General features: G+C 39.9%; 1 protein-coding gene across 7 annotated transcripts in view; it reads right to left on the reverse strand.

Annotated features, from left to right (window-relative positions):
* Positions 1–223: 223 nt before the first annotated feature.
* Positions 224–23282, reverse strand: part of LOC116064860 (seizure protein 6 homolog) — a 94422-nt gene continuing 71363 nt past the window's right edge. For 4 of the 7 annotated variants that reach the window (XM_036008959.1, XM_031320194.2, XM_036008955.1 and 1 more), the window contains 12 exons: positions 19480–19665; positions 18644–18812; positions 17952–18118; positions 17675–17869; positions 16665–16803; positions 6638–6834; positions 5474–5668; positions 4114–4305; positions 2966–3160; positions 2717–2755; positions 2515–2623; positions 1008–2426 (listed from right to left, as the gene is read on the reverse strand). In XM_036008959.1, coding sequence (XP_035864852.1) covers positions 2267–2426; positions 2515–2623; positions 2717–2755; positions 2966–3160; positions 4114–4305; positions 5474–5668; positions 6638–6834; positions 16665–16803; positions 17675–17869; positions 17952–18118; positions 18644–18812; positions 19480–19665 — 1943 coding nt within the window. In that variant the 3' untranslated portion in view covers positions 1008–2266. Of the gene's footprint in view, positions 731–1007; positions 2427–2514; positions 2624–2716; positions 2756–2965; positions 3161–4113; positions 4306–5473; positions 5669–6637; positions 6835–16664; positions 16804–17674; positions 17870–17951; positions 18119–18643; positions 18813–19479; positions 19666–23282 lie in introns of those variants that run through there. The other 3 variants (XM_036008957.1, XM_036008958.1, XM_036008956.1) reach the window with 3 other exon arrangements.

Raw genomic sequence — 23282 nt, forward strand, 5'->3', positions numbered from 1 at the left:
ACAACTGATGGATCCCATATGAAAAAAAAACACATTAGAGTATGTGAGAAATCCTCTGAGGCTGTATGCATTTGGTACCACACATCAGCTCGTAGGAAAATATCTGAAACACTTTTGTTTTTGTTTCTTGGAGAAAAAACTGTATAATAAAAAAAAGACTGAACACAATGTGGGGTGCTAAGAATGTCAGGCCTACAAATACAAAATAATGATTAAACGAAAGTTTTCGAACATGTTCACATGTGATTTATCAGGTTATAGTCAGTCGTGAGGCACTCGTATTGGACAGGCAGTTTATTTACAAAGAGCAGACCCATACACACAAAGAAAATAAAGTACAGTAATGGTGGCAAATTTCCAAAGAACGTTGGGTGATGGGGAGTTTTTATGCAACAGATTTCAACAATCAAAAACCATATCCCTCAGTCTTTAATTGCTACTGGATTGGGGCATCAAAAAGTACTTAAAAACATACAATCCACCAACGGTCATCACCATTTTACTTTATAAAAATATCACCATGGTGATCCACAGCTTCACAGATTTGACCGTGGACAGAAAGACATATTTACAGTATTTCACACAAAGGGAAAATGAAACTAAATCATTTGGGAACAAAAAGGTTGGAGGAAAATGATGAGCAGTGCAGAGAGGGTCCCAAAAGGCAAAGCTTGAGCAATTCTTGCTTTAAGGTCTCTAAATGGACACCTCTTAATCTTTTTCATTTGTCCTGTAAAGACCAGACAAATACATCAGTTAACAAGGAATCATAATGATAGACGATAGTATAATTTGTGATGCACGAATACATGTTTTAAAATAGAGCAAAATTAACTTTAACATTAAAACACATATATATATATATATATATATATATATATATATTGGATATGTTACTTTATGGTGGACAATTTTTACACTTATTGCCATTATCATTTACTATCAATTGAAAGAGTAAAAAGATGCACATCAGGATTTATCCGATCCAATCCTGACAATTCTTTTTCCAGTGAATTCTTATTTCTCTATGTTCTACATGTATTTTTCTGTTGGCAACTACATTTATTTCATCAATCTTCTCTTAAGAAACAAGCAAATTACAAAATAATGACTTGTACACCCTAAAGTAAAGTGCTGATAATATATACTTTAAAGACACTAATAAACTATAACCAGTATGCATGTGATGTAGATTTCACAATCACACATACAATTGTTCTTGTACAATCAACTTTAATGAAATGTTAGAATGTCATGAGATGCAAGGGGAAGAGGCTGGATTCAAGTGAACAAAAACAATTAGAAGAAGGAACTCTGAACTTTGAACTCTTTCAAATCTGTTATCCATCATTTTAGGTATAAACAAACATGATTTGTATTTCACAAGAGGCCATGTGTCTCATGACTGCACCAACATTGTGTTTACATTTCTCACCAGGCAGTGGTTCTGTATACTGTACTTACATTAGCGTGGTCTGTAAATACAGACATGAGGTTTAGACATCCAGTGTAAATAGAAGAAATAGCCTAAAGATCAACCAGATCAGAATGTGTCGCAGGTTGGGAGAGGTAGTCGAAACAAAGGGTCAGGTGACAGTGAGTGAGATGTGCTCTTAGCATCAGAAGGAGATCTCACCTCATAGCTCTTCAGCAGTACAGCCAAAGTGGACAGACTGACAGGGTTTAGTATCTAGAATGAGACTGCCAGTGCTAAAGGAGCAAGGGGGAAAGACGAGAGGACGCAATTGAGACGAGTACATGAAAAGAAGAATAACAAAAAAGAGATAACTTAATCCATATATTCACTTTTCAAAGCCATTGTAACGCTAACCCTATTCCCACATGTGCTAGATGTGTGAAATACTTTATATGTATATAACATCTATGAATTAATAATACTGTTGTTTAAAAAAAAAAGTAAGAAAAAACGTTTTATTTGTGCACACTAGCAAATTTGCATGTACACAGCTGGTGTCATTGCAGCATACAACTTGATACATTTATATGACAGGGGAATGAGATGACATACCACAATGTAAATGACGCAAAACTAAAACATTACTAGTATGGAAGTCCAAGATGCAAAATGATCACAGAGTGAGGTGAGGAAAAGTGTCATTTTTTTCTATTTTTAGGAGTAACATCATCAGCAAAGATCACACTAGCGCTTACTGATGATTGACATGGTGATGAAAGATGAGGTGGAGGGAGCCCTCTGCTGGTGAACCATGAGATGACGACAGGATGACAGCCAGATGGGAAAGGATCAGGACAGCACACTGGTGTTCTGTGAATCCACGTCTTGCATGCTCATGACATCTGTACTTACTCCGCTCTCATATATAGGGTTGTCAAAAGCTGACTCTTCTGTCATGTTGTCATACGGTGGCAAGGATGTCGGCATTCTGATAGTCTTTCCTTGGAGTCTGAGTAAAGAGTAGAGAAGCAGGGGACATCACGTAAAGGCTCATTTGATTGCAAATGCAATAAATACAGTTTTAAGGTACTACTTACTTTGCAAAGTAGACATAAATCCCGAGGACAACCACCAAGATGATTGCAGTTGGAATCAAAACTGCAAGGGCAATATTGGTTCCCTCCATGCTATAATCCATATTAACAACTAGATAGAGAAAAAGACTGGTGTTATTTCTTTGAAATATGCACAAAAAAGAAATATAATAATGATTCTGCGATGATTCAAAACATGACTCACCATCTAGCCTGCGTTCGTTCACATATTGGGTTGAGGATGCTACAACGAAACAATTACAGTTTGTATTTGTGCAACACAAAGCACAGTGCATACTGTATGTTACACTTACATACAGAATACGTCCCTGCATTCACAAACAGCAACAAAATCGATAGCACGTAACATGGTCTAGGTCGCACTGTATTTCGAAAAGTGACAATTGTACTGTGAAAACGAAAACGTTTGCTACAGTGTGAGGGTATGATTTACCTTTGCAGGCAGGGGGAGTGCTATTCCACTGTGACGGGTGTCCAGGGATACAGTAAATGGTGGCACCACCCTGCAGCTCGTAGCCTGAGTGGCAGGAGAAGGTCAGCATCTCTCCTGCTTGGTAAAAGGCCTTTTCAGAGCTCTGCACACTAGTGGAGGCAGCGCCGGGGTTCCTGCATGGCTCGTATTTTTCAGCTGAGAGGCAGGACAATATCTTATGTCACAAAAATATTATTATATTTTCAACAGTTGACACACTGAATAAAAGCAACAGGCACATTAACAGAGAAATGAAAGGCAGGATTGACATTTTATTTTGTTGAAGGCCATAGACGAAGAATACATAATTCAGTATACATAGATTAGTTGTGGTAACTAAAGAGACTTTGCAGACGCTATCGCCAAAAGGCCTTAATGATGAATTTAATCTCAATATCATGTTATGCTAATTTGATGTTTTTTCCTTGTTTTTTCCTTTTTTCCTTCTTTTTTCCTTATTAGTTTATCCTCAGGAACTGTTCATTGTACAGGTGCATATGGACTGCTACAATGTAATTTAACCAAATGATCCACTTTTGAATGGACTGTGTCCTCTCTGATTACGTGTAGAAAAATATTGGGCTAGTGACAATGCATTGATTATGAGCCTATAACATAACTGGTCTGATTATCCATTGTTTTTAAATGTACTGAGTGGCATTTTTTCTGCCTTTTCCTGTTCACAGTCTGTGATGGGAGTGCCATTTTGTGAATAAATGACGTCATTCAAGAGCCGGACCTGATTGGTCCTGGTTAGTCAACCAAACTATTTAAGGCTATGGTTGAGGTGAATGTGTGAATTTACCTGATGAAGGTCTAAGACCGAAACGTTGTATTTTTCTAAATAAATTATTGCTTGCGTAATGGTCAGTGTGCGGGACTTTCTCTAAGCTTTTGATCTGCTACTTTTGATCATATCCTACGCAGCTGCCCGACAAAAGAGGTGTGCAAAAAAGCTTTCCTATGGTAACTAAAGAAACAAAAGGAGCACACAATCAGCACATCAGTTAAGTGTTTAAATCATATATTGAAAGCACTCAAACAGCGTGGGTGAGTGTTAAGTACGTTTGTGTGCATGCATATGTATGTTTCTGACTGATTCGACTTACGGGCACACTTGGGCAGCCTCTCGTTCCACTTGGGTGTGGCTGAATCTCGGTTGTAGCAGGTAAGGAGGCTGCTGCCAGACAGGATGTAGCCTTTATTACAGATAAACTGCACTGTCGATCCAACGGTGAAACGGTTGCCTGTGATCACCTTATGACTGTGCTCCACATTTCCAGGGTCCTGACATGTCATAACTGGTGCATCACAGAAACAAATGATAATGAATATTCATGATCATTGTCGATAGTAGTAAAGTAATAAAACATTTTAACAAAGCAAAATAATAGTTTTTTCTAGGATAAAAGACAAATGAACAGGTACATTTATAACAGGTACTTCAAGGACCTGTCTTAATGCCACACAAGGATCAAAATTCAAGCAGAAAGCCAGAGATACCACCTTGTTCTTTGTTGTCCAAACCACAACGCCTACATTACCCACAATGCAACGCAAACAGTTCGGTCAGAGTTGTCTAAGGCTAGTAGCGGCTAATGAAGCTGGTAGCCTCAAGCAAAGATGAGAAGTGGGCTACAGAGCTTGACACAGATTTCTTTTTGATTTTCAAACTTGTAGTCTCTTTGGACTCATCTAATGCTGACTCAAGTGACATCACTTGAGGCGAATGATCAGATGTTGCCCAGGTCCCTCTGGAGCCACAAAAGGCTTTTTAAAATCTTTTCACATATGCAGTAGTACTCCTCAAGACCTGTTAATGACACTGAGGTGTAAAATCGGTGAAGTTCCCCTTTAAGTTTACAAATCCCAGTTGCAACCACTGCTACTCTGGAGGATCATAGGCAAAATAAAAAAAAATCTGAATCAGAGGATGTACACTGTGTGTACTGGCTGCCTTTTTCAGACGGAATTCTCCTCCTGTTCTGCTATCTCTATGTTACTGTTTTCAAAATCCCCGTCGCTACGTGAAACAACAACAACAACAACAACAACAACAACCTCCGAGCTAGCAACCTACACCAGGCTAGGTTATTTCGGCGAATGGTTGTAAAGATAAACAATGAACATGCTTACAACATTTGCTGTTTAAAAGGCATGTTTACCCACCGGTTATGGAAAAATGTTCATATTCCCAGCATGGCCTATTGTCTGCAGTGAGCTAGCGAAGGTGAACACAGAGACAAGGTGTGGAGAAATGCCATGGTGTTGGTCTGTCCCCCTTGTTTTTTTTTTGTTTGTTTTATGTGGCATTTTCTTTTGCAGAGTTTTATTACGTAATCTAGTCTGCTCACTATGATACCTATGCCAAAGGATTGGTATGACTGTATGACTGGTGAGGTCTTACTCCCACTCACTCTCAGTGTGAACAAATGGAGAAAGCACTAGGTTTCGTGTACTTCATCTCACCTTCCTGACATCTCGGCACATCACCGCTCCAAGTGAGATCCCACTGGCACATGAGGATCTCCGAGCCCACCAGCTCGTACCCAGGGTAGCACTGGTAGGTAATGACGGTTCCGTGGATGAGGTCAGGGTGGGACGTGCTCTTCCAGCCGTTGGTGATCTCCGGTAGCTCAGAGCAGGTGTCGTTCCTCGGCACCTCTGTTAGCGTTGGAGCGGTTATGTTGGAGAAAGGAGAGACAGAATGGGGAATGGAAAATTACAAATATTCTACCTATTTATGTTGACACAATGAGGAAAGGCATTGTTACATTTCCTTGTGTAATGTTCATTCTTTATATGGGATTGTAAAGAGACACATGGTGAGGTTCCTCAAGGAAATCTAGCATTGATATATAACAACATCCTCTGCAGGAAATGAATACAACTGCAAATTGTCAGTTGTGTGTGCACTAAACAGCAGCAATTTGGGAGGACAATGTAAATAGAGGCTTGTGATGTTTGCTGGGAGAAACACAGCATGTGTTTGGCAGCAGTCAATCTTCGCCTCCCAAACTACAGCATACAGGGCCAAGAACACAAAGCATTGGGACAAACCAGCTGATGTCGAAGTGTACCCTATTATTTTGTTTCTGTTTGATGTTATCTCATCCTGTGCACCTGGGCTAAGCCAGAAGACAGACAGAGGTAAATCAAGAGAAAGAGGAACAAATTGACTTTTTTTTGTAATTGGAAACCCGCTGGCTTATAGGTATGTTCAACATTTTACATTCCACGCTTGGTACCATTGTTTGGTTTCTTGTCTGTCTTGCAATAGAGATTTTACACTATCATACATTTTATTCCAAGAGAAAGCTATGGACTGCAGCTAACCAAAGAAAAAAATGTATTTATTTGATTTAAAAATCGGGGTGATGATGGCACAGTGGATATGACACATGCCTTTAGTGTGGGAGACCTGGGTTCGATTCTCACTGCGATACATCAACCAATGTGTCCCTGAGCAAGACACTTAACCCCTAGTTGCTCCAGAGGCGTGCGACCTCTGACATATATAGCAATTGTAAGTCGCTTTGGATAAAAGCGTCAGCTAAATTACATGTAAATGACATGTAATGTAAAAACAATATCCCAATTTAATCAAAAATAAAACCAAAATCACAGTCTTACCAAAGAAGTGGACCACAAAGCCGTTGTTGTAGCCATAGATGTTAGTTGCAGGATCGGACTGAAATTGAATAGTGACATCAGCCATGGAGGTATAGAGCTTGAAGTGTGGCCGTGTGCCGCTGTACTGGCCCAGGATGTTTGCTGTCAGGTCATCTCCATCATAAAAGGTCAGCAGGTCATTTTTACCGACATTGAGACTAGAACAGACAAACAAGTTGTTAAATGTCTTCTGAATGATATGAATTAACATGTTCATGCATAGCTATACAGAATGTCCCATGTCTGTGGTTATGTGGTATGTTTGCTGTGTATTTTGCTCGGAGCTTGAACAGTTAAGTGACTGTTATCTTCCTCAGCTGATGAAAACAAAAGCTGATGGCATAAGGCAATGTCAGCAGTACTTCAAAAATATTAATTCTGTTTATATTGGATGGATCTGATGTGAAGTAAACACTAAATAATTCATGATGTACAGTATGTCTCTTCGCTCCCCACATTGGTCTCATGAATATGTACTAAAGTGTATATCTGCAAATATATGAACATAATATAATATTATCCTTGAGGTCACTAGACCTATAAAAAAAACTGCAATGCATGAACAGTAGGATTATAGAACAGTAATTGAAGACTAAAGGCCTTGGATGTGTAAATAAGATCTAATAAAAAATTTAAATATCTAAATGTTAGCTATAATGCTCATATAAAATTGAATATGAGGCAGCCAAGCGTCAGTTAGACAGAATCTCTGCTGTCATTGAATAACTTGAGAATGCATTAACCTTTTCCATTTGTAGATTCATATGTCCTTTAAAGAACATCAGTAAGACTTGACATTTATTCACACACAGGGGATGGAGAATGGTAAAAAACATAAGCCACAGAAGTTGTAGTTCCCCACTGATATAATAAGCAGGCAAAAGTAGTTGCTATTTATGTGCCTTAAGGCAGGTGTCCAACTAGCAGTGCAAATTGGTTGCATGATTGTTTTGTGTTATATTCACAAGTTGTGTTGAACAGAACTTAATAGCAATAATGGCACAATGCCAATCTTTATGCACGTCATAGGAGCACTGCATTTGTAGCTATTTAATCACCTGCCCCCTGCATGAGCTCGCCACCTCCATTTGCTGTGCCTGACCAAGCAAACCAAACTATTTTCCCATCATGGTAACAAACCCTCAGCAGTTCTCTATTCATTTGCACTGCTGATTAAAAGAAATAATCACACAGCACCTGAGAGACATACATAGAGTGGCAGAAAGACAGGTGATTAAAATCAGTGAGGTCACAGGGCAATCAACAGGAACATAGAAATAGAGTTAATAGAGAGGTCCCACTTTGTCAAGAGACACAGTAAAAACCAGTAGTAAAAAGAAAGAAAGTAGAAAAACATGCATGCAATGCATACATTTAAATGTAAGCAATATGTCAGCAGGAGAACACATGAAGTAACACATATGGTGCAATATTTAAGGTTAAATAAACAAAGAGCAAGTTGTTTTGAATATCATTTCAGTGGATGTGAAAATATGAATTTAAATGTAAAATTCACAGAAATATTTTGAAGTATTTTGGGTGCAAAATACAATGATGCATCTCCATCAAAAACATGCAAAACAGACACATGCTAAATGTATTGTTTGGTACTATTGTCCTCTGAGGTAATGAGTGCAAAATGTATCACTGTATCACTTGGGTGTGAAACCACAAAGATACAAGAACACACTATTTTGATGTAAAAATTGATTACTTTCTATTAATTTGTTCTTTGTGATATTACTCTTTTAAAATATGTACATGTGGGCTTTCTCTCCTAATGAATGAATCTCTAAGAACTCTATGTCTATGTTCATGTTGATTGCCCTGTGAGCTCACTGATTTGAATCACCTATCTGACACACTATATATATCAATGAGATGGCTTGGCTTCTTCTTTTTCATTTCAAGAGGGGAGCTTGTGCAGACACATTAATGCACAGACTCAACATGCAAAGCTTGTATTAAGAATTGAGTTTGAGGTGCATGTCTCCTTCTTTTTCTGGCAATGTCAGATTGATCAACCAAGCCAATGAGACTAGACGACTGAACATGATGTTTTAATATGCACAGACTTAATTTTTGTAGCCTTGTTGGAACAAACGCAGTAGTAGGAGCCTTTGACGGGGCTTCTTCTGTGATTGACAGTTTTATTCACAACCTCCCCCGTAGAGAAGTAGAAACAAGCATGCAAACAAAATGCACCCACTTACGCTTTATTCACCCAGACTAGGAATTAAGGAACAATTTATATAATTACACCCACAAGGTGTATATTCATTATGGATCACTAGTTGAGGCTAGCAAGTCCCTGCAGGCAAATATTTAAGACAGAAACATAACCGCAATGACTGGATTCCACTGCCTGCTTGTGCAATGTGCTGGTGCTAAAATAAAAAGTCAAAGCCAAAACTGACAAAAATAGATGCCAGCTGCATGAATGGGAGTGAAATTAGGTGCTGAGTGACAATGTAATCCCTCTGGTTAGTTGGACAGCTATAGAGACAATTTATACCACCATGTTCTCCAACAAACAGTGGCTGGGGTAAAAGTGACAGGAATGACAATGCCAATTCCCATTTTCAACTGCCATGGGAACACTTAATGCATATATGGAAATGGTGCAACTTAAAATGACATTTGTTTAAGTGTGAAAAAAGAGAAGGAGATCAACAGAATGAACTGAATTATTTCACACTCTGGGCACCTATATTCTTTGAGGCATACAGGTACCCCATGAATAAGATGCCCCCTTCACACACACTTAGTGTCATGGAATGACAATGGGAATTTTTATTAGCAGTAGGAGTAGTGCTGTCACAGTAAAGTCCACAGAGGAACACCACAGCCACATTTTTTATCTCCACATCTCACACTTCAATTCTATTCAGGTCATATCGTCCACCTGTTGCTCATGTCAACAATGCACCTTATCATTACACTATATTTCACCTTATCTCCAAAAGGTCTCCTTGCATTAAGACTAGGGAAGGACGGATGTGGTACTGTCAGTTGGCAATCTTGTAACGTGTGATTACCTCCAGTTTATGAATTTCATCGAACTCGACACACAAATACAGCAAGTGCTGCTCCATTTTGCTACATACTGTACACGTTTAGCCGTTCTACAGAGGGTTTTCACATGGATCTATTTTTTCTACTGTAATGCATTCTACTCTCCTTCACATTAGTACATCTTATTAACGCTGCAACGCCATATTCTTTAGCTTGTTTCCCTCATCTGGTATGGAGATAGAGCTCAATAACATTGCTGCTGATCTTCCTCCTTTCGTACAACCGTATACCACAAACATGCACTTGATGAAATCTGCTTTCAGTTCATCATTATCTTTTAGAAGTCAAAGCAGCTCACGATTGAGTCTGTGCTTCTGTGTCTCATCTTCATGGAGAGATCAAAGTCTAGAGTTTGTCTTCACATTTTCGGCTGAGGATTTGGTCTTGGACCTCTTTGTCTTTGATTCAAAATATTTTGCCTGTGCCATCCCACAAATCTCGGTGACATCAGCACTAAATTCAGCTTTTTCTTTCTGACTGGCTGAGACACACAACTGATTACTGATAGGCAAAAACATTCCTCTGCAGTAGTTATTTCACAACTGACAACAACAACTTTGATCTGATGTCGGAAAAGATACAAGGCCAACACTGCAGCCATATCCAAAAAACATCAGATTTATAGTCGACAGCATTGGCGAATTGTATGCTTACCCACTTGACACACTGTAACCTCTCCCCCTGTCTGGGTTCCTAAAGTCGCTCTAACTCATCAACAATACTGCAGTCAACCTTGATGCCTTTAAAGTCCCCCTGCACTCAAAAATGTGTTTTTCTTATGTTTCCTAAAATTTCTGACCTTGACTATACTGTATCTGTGCAAAGAAACTAGAAACTAGAAACATGTTATCACATTCCTCTCCTGGAGGGGGAGATGTCTGTGCACTTCCCTGAAACCTGAGATTCAAACGTATTCCGGGCAAGCTTGATTAGGTATGTCATTTATCTGTAAACCAATCACTGTCGAGCCAGCAAAAAAACCTGAAACCTCCAGCGTAGAGTGGACTCTCAGTACAGAGTGCGAAAACACACAATCTCTATTAATAATAGATGCTAACTACGCTAACCATTCTGATACGTCTGCTAGTCGCTGATTTCAGTGCATAACAGAATCCTCATCTGATTCAGGGTCTGACTTACGGTTCAGACAGGATGTCGGATTGCCAAAACTATCACTGCAGATTGCGAGCATGGCTGCGGGGCTGTGTGTGACGGCTGCCCACAGGGCTGCATGAAACGGCTCCACGGGCTCGACGGCTTGTCCGCTGTACTCCTTTCTGAACCCGGCGTGAGGCTAAACATGTAGGCCTATGGCTGAATCTCCCAAATGTTTCTAGCCATCTTGGTTTGCGCTGCTCTACTGTGTACTTTTTTGAGTTGATTCAAAAAGCCCTTTGTTCTTTCACAATTATGTGCTCATTCATGTGTAATTACTTCCAACTATTCAAAGTATTCTCGTACGCTTAGAATCTGCCATTCAGAATCATTCAGAATACATTGGAGCGACTCGCTCCAAAGAATACATTGGAGCGACTCGCTCCAAAGAATACATTGGAGCGACTCGCTCCAATGTATTCTACTATGTTGCGCCTCCATCTTTAAAATACGTTAGCCAAAGAGGGACATACCTTCGCGTTTCATGCTTTTACACTCATTGGTGTGGTGTCTTAAATAGTAATGCTGTGATGCTGTATGAAGAGGAATCCGCCGACACTGATCTTGATTATAAAAAGGTTTATTACAAGCAAAGATTCAGCATCAATTTACAGACCCATGGATATCTGGAGAGACGACCGACCCAATCTACAAAATCTTGATTATAAAAAGGTTTATTACAAGCAAAGATTCAGCATCAATTTACAGACCCATGGATATCTGGAGAGACGACCGACCCAATCTACAAAATTTGCCGCTCTGCCTTTCCTTTGTGTGAGCAACGTATATATCCTATGCATTGTATCAACATAGGGCGTGATATGTGTGAGTACATGGTTCGACACAGAACTTAGCCAATCAATGCCTGTTATCTGGCACAACTCCAAAAAAGGTCTCTTCTGTCTTGGGGGGACCCCTACTCATGTTAACAATTTCCAGATGTTCTCAGTAAGTGTAGAGTAAAGTTCATAGGACTCCCTTTTAACAAACCTTTAAGCAAAGTTTATAGAAAGTTATAGAATGGTCATATACTACATTGGCACCGTGACGAATGCCAGGGAGGGGGAGAAGATTACTCAGCGACTGTCGGAAGATTTGAAAGCCTGTTGAAAATGGAGCGCCTACCTAGGACATGTAACGGAGGCGCCAAGGAAGTTAAAAAGAGAATTAAAATGAAACAGGCAAAGCAACAAGACCAAAGTTAATATTGGAGTGGCTTTTCCAAGATGGAAAGAGCTCATAAGGAGCAAGGATTTTAAAAGGGACGCCGAAGTTGCCTGCTCTCTTCTCAAAAGGTAATTCAGCCTTTTTGTGTAAATTCAAAGTTTTATAGTTGCTTGGTTGCATGGTTGTGCATAACGCTAGAACGTCGTCGACTTTTCCTCGCGTCAATGATGAAAAAGGATTGTCTACCTTGTAACATAAACGTTATCATATGTGTCGTGATTTCCCTGGCAGACAACTCACGTCATGTGCAGTTGTAACACAAACTAGCTACAGCTAGAACAGCTGCGTGTAAACGATGGAGATACTAAGAGCTAATTTCGGTTTCATTGACAATGTTCATACTGCTCAGAGAAATATATTAAACACAACAAACCTCCGTTGCTTCTCTCCTATGCTGTAAACATTGCCTTACACTATTAATCTAGTACAATATACAGAATAACGATAGCACTGATACTTTACTAACATTAGCTTGCATATGTTTGGGAACCTGATAGCTGATGTTAGCAATGAAATGGTACCAAAATAACGTAAAACTATTATTATACTGGAAGGAACTCTCACAGACGAAGTCGTACTTCTTGGAATTATACAGCCACTGTAGGAGTTAAAATGCGCTCGGAATGGGAGGGGATAGAAAGTAATATTTAGTTGGTTGTCATATACAATTTCACCGCTAGATGGGAGAAATTCTTACACAATGTTAGCTTTAAAGCAATATTATGTAACTTTTCCTGCTTCAGTCCCCTTACAGGTTGTCTCACTGGAACTACAGCTTGCGCTACCCGCTGCTTCGGTCCCCTTACAGGTTGTCTCATTGGAACTACAGCTGCAGCTAAAAGTTACATATTGTTGCTTTAACCTGTCAACCTATGCTAGAATGTAGTCACCAAATGAGTGTTAACCTAGTGCGAGCAGCAGTGGTGGTGGATGGGGCGAGTCCAGATCCAGAATCTTTCAATGAGGGAGAGGGAGTATATGTGCATTAATTTGCTCCACTGCCTGCTTGAAGTGCTTTCGAAATCCTGGTATCAACACAAAATGCCAAACACACAATTTCTGCAGTCCAGATTTACACAGCACTCTGTAGTGAGTTGCTGCAGGTCACTCAGCTGCCTTCTCTATAGCAACCTGGCAATCACTCCAGAAAGAAAAGCAGTCACTCCTTGTCCTGTGTTCCATTTTGATGTGACATTATTATTTACCAGACTACCGTGAGGTACTACAATTTTGACCCATGCAATAACTGTTTTTGTTTACTGTATTATTTCATTCTTGAAGACAAAGAAATGGTGACAGCTACTCAACTGCTACATGTTACTATAAATACGAGCATAAAATAGGCAATGATTAAAATACATACTGGCACAACTCAGCAATCAACTTAAACAAATCACCAATCATCAGCCTCAATCTACCTCTAGCCAAAGTGATGGCAAAATAGTGATGTGTGAGAGTGTAAAACTGGCTTTTAAAGCTCACAGGAAAGGATGCACAAAGCCTTATTTCAAAAACAATTTAAAAGCAATACTTTAGAGTTGTCCTATTGGATTAAATGTCTCCTTCATCGATGTGACTTGGGTGTTTGTAAAGTTCCAGAAGTCTGTTTTGAAAAAGGACTTTCTGAAAACTACTCTGCAAACCAATGGCACCAGCTCAATTCTGCCGATGAAGGGATGACAGCTGTGTTTTGTAGAGACCTCTAGGCATTTTGTCACCTTCACTGATCTGTCAAGTCAAGTCTAAAGAACCTGAAAAATATCCAGTAACTCTAACTCCTTCTACATCTTTTCCTACACATATTTGACATTTGAATTGTTCTGCACAGCCAAAAAAGGTTCTCTTTTTAAATTAAAACGCCTATTTATTTCCTGGGCACCTATCTAGCACAGTACACATGCAAATGGCATGTAATGCTCCGAGTCTCCACAGGAGGACTCTATAATCCCAGAATGTTCTATCTAAAATGTCCCTGATCCTTCTCAGTAAACTGACAAAAACATTGTAAAACAGACTTTCCTCTCGGTGTTGAAATGTGTAACACATTTCTACTATACAATATACTCTGAATGCTAAAATCCACATGTGAATCATTTTACCTTGTTGTGTTCCACAGGTGGGGTTATCAGCTGTAACCTCTTGTCTCCTGCTCTTGCTCGAGCCATGCTCCATGTTAATTAGCAAAGAGCCAGCCCTCCTGTTTGGCCTAAATTAATTAATCAGTCCTCATTATGCACACTGCTCCACTGTAATTGCCAGCACAGGCACAGTGATGAATGATAATACAGAAAACATTCTCATTAATGTGGAAAAGTGTGTGCCCACCCTTATAATGAGACAGCTCTAATCCACAAGAGCCGTTTGTCACTTCAACACGCATAACGCGTGTACACAAACATACAAATTCCATGTTGACCTATCTTTAGGAAAGCTCTTCTCAAGATGAGCGGACCAGACATAAGGGTAATGGGAGGGTCTGCAGGGATCAGACAAGCTGTGGGTTTCTACTGCAGTGATCATCCATGCATGACCAACCTTGAGATAAACTAGAGCTGGCCACAGCACCATTAATTTGCAGCGAGCGGCCTCATGTGGCTCGGATTAAAACAAATATAAGGCTGGTGCAATTTAAAAAAAGGGATCTCTGAATGAAAATCAGTTTACCTCAAATCCAACTTGTTTACTCCTGTAGGGGAAAATCCTCTCTGATCTTTTTTACACAAGGTGCTCTGGTTGACTTTTAACATCAGACAATAATCACTTGTCTTAATCTCCAACTAAAGAACATGGAGGCAACTGAGGTCACACAAAAACCCTTCAGAAATTGTGAGTCATTTGTTTCTTCTGATGCCATTATTCCCTTTGATCTGTGGACCATATTTGAGTGATGGCTCATATCAGTCACTGTAAGCCTGAGAGATAATGTATTATGACCATGCAAGAGAATACAACCTGAGCCTGTACCATCCCACCAAACCCTCTACTCTTTACTGGTAATTAAAACATGTAGTAAAATGACAGAATATTGCCATGCAATACAACATTTTAATCTGTAGTCAATATGAGAAATCTGTTATTCCAAAGTATATTGGTATCAGTATGATTTCTTATGTTTTCAGTGAAAGTACAGTCACTATAGGTACACACAGGCTGATTCTGGTAATGAGTCAAAGCCAAATAATGTTTGTGGACTGTGACCACTTCACTCTGAGCTCTGGGGCGTAGTGCAGCTTCTGCCCAAATTGTGTCCCAATTGAAGTGAACAGTAAACACTCTTTCTTTTCTTGTGTTTCAGCAGTGGTTTGTAGAATACCACAAAAAGATGATCCTTTGCCCCAAAAAAACACTACCACACAGATGAAAATGTCCGTCTGATCCAGTTCTACAGAGATTGCACAGCATATGACTTTGTGTTACAAATCCATTATCTAATTAGTTAAAATTATAGTGTTTTATGCATTGCTCTTGACCACAAACAGATATGTGTAATAAAAAAAAAAGTTTATTTCACTTTAATGGGAAAAACTGTAGTATGTTTTCTTTTTACTGCCCAAGCAACTAAAAAATACAAACAAATATAATTGCTTTTTGTAGGCGGTCTACCACTGTGGATTTCAATCTATCTGCACAGCATCCAGACCCCATGTCATAATTAAAGCTTGCAATTTCATCAACTGTTCAGAAATATACAGAAGAATGTATGAATTATAAATATGGAAAACCCCACATAACAATTGAAGGGTGGAAATGCCTGCATGCATAGATGACCAACATAGCCATAGCCTTTTTTTGAAATTTGAGTGACTCTATTTTTCTCCAACCTCAGGCAGTATTCCCACTGGTTTAATTGTAACCTCTCTGTGCCCTATTGTGTGCAAGTACTTCAGGCAATAACATAAATTACTTATGTTGTAAATGTTGTCCTTTCTACAGGATGCACTTTCATGGAAATATTGTGGGAATCACTCAAACAAGGCAAACAGATGAATCAATATAAGCAGACAAAGATGCATATCCTCCTCCATATTACATTGGAAGAGAAAGTAGGGGTGTGTGTGGTGGAAGGGACATTTATCTTCAGTAAGAGTGATAGGTGAAGGAGAAACGAGTGTGCCTATGTCTATTGTGACATCTGTGTGCATGTGTGTAAATGTGCATTGAATTACAGTTGGGAAAGCTGGATAAGTGGCTCAGAGTAGTTCACTGCCAGAGCATATTCATTTCAAAGCCAACTCTGAGACACACACCAGGGAAGTAGGACCAGGGAGGCTTACTGGCTAATCTGGTCAGAGAGCGAGCTGGAAGCTACACAGAATTCTTAATGCTGCGGATGAAAAAAAAATCTAATTAGTGGCTGCAACCACAGAAACACTCCCTCATGTGCGTGTCGTAGTGTGTGAGAGAATAGATGAGAAAGAAACTTAGCGTGTGTGTGTTTGTGTCCGGAGATGGAGTGTTTAACATCTCGGGGTCAATCTGAGCTCCTCTCCTTGTGTGATTTCTAGTCTTACACCTGAGTGCAGTCTCTTACACTTGGATGTCAAGCATGATCCTCTTGTCCTCTTCCACATGGATACCCCAGATGCAGTCCTGCCCCTTGTCATAAGCCTCAGGCCAATTAGGAGACAGCACCACACCGGCGGAGTCTGTGATCTCTCCGCTGCAAACAGCTGCAACGCAAAAACACCTCAGGGTGACACTGAGAAACAAATATATGCATTGTAACATATTTCAAAACACAGAACATTTTTGATTACAATCAATGTAACATGTAAATTAGAAAGCAAAGTATATATCAAATCAAGCCATTTGTGACGTGCAAGTAAAACGGTGAAAGAAATTATAAATATATTGATAAATGAACTACATGTGAATTCATAGGATTGAACCACAGTCTCAATGCTTAATAAAACCCAGCGGAAATCGAGTGTGCAGGCTCCTTGACGTGAACCTTGTAAAACTGCATACTACCACTGAACCGCTTGATGACCATGACCCATAGTAGATGAAATTAAATTTTCCCATATCTAGCTTTACAGAAGAGCTTTTCAATTTCCCTGCGTGGCAGAATGACCATGCAGGCAACAAAGACCGAGAGTAAGGTCAGCGCGTGTGTGTGTGTGTGTGGGTGTATAAGAGAGTGAGGAGAAAGGAAGGGGTAGTTATTTTGTATGGTGCGTAGTCTGTGGTGGTGGTGTTCATCTTAGGCCAACTATTGTATGCCTTTTTTTGAGCTTAAGCACTTATAATGCCTGCCCTGCAAGCACACATATCAAAGTAAATCATTGTTACAATTTTAAGGGGAAATGTATCATGGATCAGAGGAAAGCAGCTTAGGAAGATATAGTTAACTGCCAGTGGTCTTTAATATTTCAATAAAAAAGACTTCAACGACTCCTGCAATGATCAAGCAGACAACGAAAGCCTCGGGTCCTTAGGGCAGTCATATATGTCTCTAAGTTCTGCTTCAGTGGAAGCACATTTTTAAAAAATGATTTCATATCTCACAATTACTCGAGCGAATGAAATCTGTTGACTCACCCCTACAAGCCGGCTCGGTCTCATTCCACTGTGGGTTTTGTGCGTCCACGCACTCAATCACTACGGAGCCTTGCTCCAGCGTGTAGCCAGGGTCACATGAGAATTCAACCAGTGCACCCACACTGTAGGTGGAGTCGCTGCCGCTGAAGTTGCCGTACTTCACAAAAGGCTCATAACACATGCCTTTCGCAAAAGCTGTGGACACAAAAAATACATGGCATCAAACATAGCTGACAAGGCATCAATTATCTATAAGCAAACTGCATGATCAACCTGCCTTCGTATCTGACAGCTGCACCAGTGGAGGTCATTGTCCCATCTGTGGTGAACTCTACAAACAAGTAACGTCCAGTACTGAGCACACCCTCATTGGGCAAATACTCAACCTCATAGGAGTCGTACAAAGGGGGAGAGTCTATGTTGTTGCCATTCTTAATCAGCAGCCTAAAAAATGCACAGAGAGAGAAGGAAGACAGTTTAAAATATATGTATGTGAGCCTTGAAAGGTAAGAGAAGCATAAAAAAAAAGTTACAAGCTAACCGAGAGCTGCTCACTGTTCCAGTTGTGGCTGTAATAACTTTGCGATAACATTCTCCACCACTCGGTAATGAGGCGAATGGCCATGTGTGACAATAGCCATGTGCATCAGCAGTTACTGAAGAAAAAATGTAATGCAATTGCTGTTTCCTACCTCTGACTACCCTCTGTAGTCCCTTCAATTCATTCACTTGATAGAACACTGTTAAAGGATTATAATGATAAAAAAGGTCCTTTCAAATCTGTCGCTCCCTAAAGATTTTGGTTATTTATAGACTTTGATGTTTTTAATGGTCTGTCCACAAGCATACTGTTAGAAAATTAGTTTGAAGCTCTGTGCCATCTATTAGCTGAGGACACGCACACACAAACATTCACACTGTACATGCTCACTCTCAACGTGTGATTGATTTTAGCAGTGTGTACACTACCTGTCATCATCCTCTGCCAGAGCCACCTTCTCAAAGTGAATGTGAAGCCGGTGGTCTTCAGGGGCCTCCAGGACCCAGTGGCACGTCAGATTGTTGCTGTAGTTGCCAGGGAAACCAGGAGAGACGATACGACCATAGGTGGCATTTTTCATCATTCCCCCACAGGATGCTATACAAGAAGGACAGCAAGAGAAAAGAAAAGAAGACAAAGAGTTGGAGGGACCAGATGAGAAAAGTAATGACATCAACTATGGGGGAGGGCATAGATGTCTGAGAACATAGATTGCATCAATATCCAGTGGATTGTGGCTGGACTACACTATCTCAGGCTCACCTAGGTCTAAGAGTGTGTGACTGTGTGTGATGGACTTGTAAAGAGAACAGCAAAACAGCAGCAGTAACACTATCAGTTCCGAGCAGCTGCAGGAAGGCACGGAGAAAGGCTGCAACTGGCAGATGAGCCTTAACCAGCAGGAGAAGGATAGACATGCAGCCCAGTTCTAATTAAGGCAGCCAGGTCCAATGGCCTTATTTTGCCCCGTCTCCAAAGAATAGCTCCCTGTGCTGCTAATCACATGCAAACGCGCTCATTTGGCCTTGGAGTGTAACTAATCAACTTGGTAGAAGACAACCACGTGAAAGCTTTTGTTAATCAAAATCACCTGTATCCCAGAGGAAAGCTAAAGAGAAGAGGGCTTACAATATACCTAGCATTTTTAAGTTATTTTTAATTTCCATATTTTACTTGTAAAATTACTTCTATACCTGACTGCCCTGAACTGCTTCTAATGATAATGAGCTAACATGACATGTAGCAAAGAACTGGTTTGTCTTACCCACACATCGGGGCTCCTTTCCACTCCAGTATGGTGTGGTTGCATTACGACAGGTGAGCATTTTGGGACCTTGCAACTTGTAGCCCGTGAAACAGCGAAAGTAGGCTTCTCCACCAGCATGGAGGTGCGTCACAGTAACTTCTCCACCGGCAGGCTCTTTGGGAAATGCACAGCTCAGCACAAAGGCTGGAGAGGAAAGAAAGTCAGAAATGGAGAGAACGGGCAAAGGAGTAGTATGAGTAAATCACATTTGATATTTTTGGCATCTCTGTGGCATGTAACAGGCCTATAATGCATTATTTGATAAGCAGCACTATATAAATGATATTGTGATATATGACTTACTTTGGAGGAGAATGTGCTAATTTTGTTCTGCCAATGTCATGTCAGTAAAATGTATTTAATCTGTGATTGTCAATGTGGTATGCCCAAGACGTCATAGAGTAGTGACCAATTCAATTATATCACAACTTAATTCATTTTCTAATTTTCAGCTCTGTAATGACTACAAATAACTACTTGTATGTCCTGATTACGATTATGTTACTGATTACTGATTCCTGAACACTTCATAAAGAGACCCACTTGGTCTGCCTTTTATCACAATTTCAAACATTCTGCCAGCGTCTTGAGGTCTGAGGGTTTTTTTTTAAATGTAAAAATAACAAACTAAGTTTTTAGATGTATACAGGATTCGATGTTTCATTCGGAACAAAAGTCCAATTCTGGCCAAAACAAACAGCCAACAATGTTAACTGGCTCCACAACATAATCCTCTGTGTCCTGCATTGTGTATAACCCCCGCTGTTGTGTTGCATTGTTGACCATGTTGTCTCTCCTCCAAAACACCACTGAGCCTCCTTACATATTTAGATATAAATGGGGGAAAAACAAATGTTTTTCCATTTATGCCTTCCCATTTTCTCTCTCTCACGCACGCACGCACGCACGCACGTACGCACACACTTTATAACCAACCTTCAACTTTGTTTAACGCCCCCAGCTCTTACTTAATTGCAGTTTACCAGTTCATGCGGGATGCAAATGTACAGAGACATGTTTGCAGCACTACAGTAATTAACATCACTGTGTGGTGCGGTGTAGAGCCACTGCAAATACTTTGACAAATGGAAACGTTGCTGATCAGTAGAACATCACAGGCCTGTAATGTGATAGCTGGAAGAGGAATTGCCTCTGTTGTGGTTGTCAAAGAGTCGTGATTCCAGCAGGGAAAGATCAATGTTCCTGGACTAGCTTTGCATTGTTGTCCTGTCCCTGTTTTTGAATAAATGGTGTAGGATGGGATGGAGTTCACATGGATAATGGAGTGAGCTAACCAAGTCTGTAATGGAAGCTATTAAACAGCCTTCTCTTCCTATCTAACAGCCACACTGTTCTACCTCATTAGTGTAGGCACATTAATGACCAGACTAAAACTTTTAAACTTCTGCAAAATGCAAAACAGGCAACATAATTGGAACCACTATGGCTTGTGTTACAATCAGTGTGATTGTGCACCGGAAAAATTACAGAAACCTTTTTAAAAGCTGCAACTTTACTCAAACTTAGCAAGTTGCACATTGTGTTTCAGCTTAATGGGGTATGTAAAGCCTAAATAAGAGCTAATAGAAGGAGAAAACAACGAGGGGCATACTGAAAAGACCTGTCTGCGCTGAAATTGTACTTGCTCTCTTAAAAGCAATTATGATAATAATCAGGCATGGGACTATGTAGTGTAAACACCTTAATCTACTTATGTTAATATGATTAAAGTTATTTGGTGTTTACAGAATTAAGAGGTGGACTAAAGCTATTTCCAGCTGCATAGTTGATGGGTTGTTTGGTGTGAGCCTGTCTATAGAAATGTGCTTAAGTGTTACCTGTTTCTACTTGTTCTTACATTTAGCTTCTTTGCTTGATTTGTATTAAATTGAACATCACAGAACTGTAATATGAACTTCTATTGGCATGAATCAAAGAGGCAAACATGGCAACATCCTATAACTGTATTATTGAAAGTTAATGTTTACGAAAACATACCTGACCCAATCTAAATTGTCTTGATGAAGTAAACACCAACAGTTGAAAGATTTTGACACAGGTTCCATTATAAAACGGCTACGCAACATCATACATTCAGAGCTTGAGTAGAGGTCACATTGATAGAAATGCACATGGATACTTTAATATTTGTGTTTGGTTCTGAGGTCTTTGCGTGCACAGATGCGGAGCAAGTGAAGGTTAAACAGCAAAAAAAATAGTAGACACTCTGCAGCAGGTTAGATTTGAAGTGCTTTCATTCAAGCCAGTCATTTCTAGATGAAAAACAACACTTTTGTAATGTTTCTAGCATTACCTTGAAGCTCAATTGGATATTCAAAGTTTTTATTCTATCAATCCTTTGAACTTGGACTCTAGGGAAAACAGCTCTAAATGCATAATGGCCATAAAGGCTTGTAAAACTGCCCCCATCTACTGTGTTTTACTACTCTGAGCCACAAGGACGAGGTACACTGCCCCTGGGTCATCCATTCAATTCATAGTTTATCACTAGCTCCAATGAACCTAGTTATTGCTATTATCATAGCAGCATTTACATCCCTATTGAGCATGCAGCGGGAGAGCCGGAGGCACAAATTGTGGAGCCAATTCCTGAAGTATTAAATTACGTGCGGTCCCCATTCCAGTAGATGTGGTGCTTGGCCATAAAGTCTGATTGTTTTGCCATTAGAAATTATAGCTCCATGGTGCAGACAGCCAGAAAGATTAGCTGATGGTACTGTAGGACCACAGGAAACGGACGTGTCTTTAGTGGTTTCCTTGTATAGGAGAGGAAATAGTCACATTGGTAACACTCATACCTGACTAGTATGGACTTGCATCCATCACCCTACTGTGTTCCCACGTTTTTTCAAAATTATGCAGTTTAGACAAAGGAGGGCATCTCAGGTCAGAATAAGGAGACATTACTGACATAAATGCTATAATGTTTCACAAACATCTATTATAGCTGACTTATATTGGTAGTTTGTTTAATACTGTTCTAAAATAGGCTTCCATAAAATAATAAGAATGAGGGGAAAAATGGATAAAAGCTTTTGGGATTCAAATTGCACAGCTTGAAGTTAGAACATTGCTTTTTATGTGTAGCGTGTCATAACCAATACATAATCATCAGGCATCTGAACATGGGCTAAATGCTTTTTTCCCTTTATTTTTGTCAAAAGTTCAAGAGAAACACATCCCACAATGTTTTCTCTCTCTCTCTCTCTCTCTCTCTCTCTCTCTCTCTCTCTCTCTCTCTCTCTCTCTCTCTCTCTCTCTCTCTCTCTCTCTCTCTCTCTCTCTCTCTCTCTCTCTCTCTCTCTCTCTCTCTCTCTCTCTCTCTCTCTCTCTCTCTCTCTCTCTCTCATCTGTGCAATAGCAATGGATTTGTCCTGTTTTTTAAGTATTTTTGTTTCTATTGTTTCCTGTCCTTTCTCATCTATCTGAAATTCAAATATTTTGTGTTATCAAACTAAATTAACTCTACTTTTACTAAGAATCCGTAACTAATTATTGGATCCAAAATACAGTTTTAAACACTTGGTGCATTCACTAACTAATACACTCCTCCCTTTAATGGGCCTTATCCTGCTGTGTGCACATTTTCATTTGCCAAATGGAGAATGCTGCTCTTCAACCAATAAGGGACAATAGAATATTGTTGACCAGGGCACAATAGATGAGGTGAGGAAGCCAGTAAACCTAAGGTATCTGCCGTATTTCGACAAACAAATAAAATGCATTTCAATTTAGGCCTA

This window comes from Sander lucioperca, chromosome 13, assembly GCF_008315115.2.
Source record: "Sander lucioperca isolate FBNREF2018 chromosome 13, SLUC_FBN_1.2, whole genome shotgun sequence".
Lineage (NCBI taxonomy): Eukaryota > Metazoa > Chordata > Actinopteri > Perciformes > Percidae > Sander > Sander lucioperca.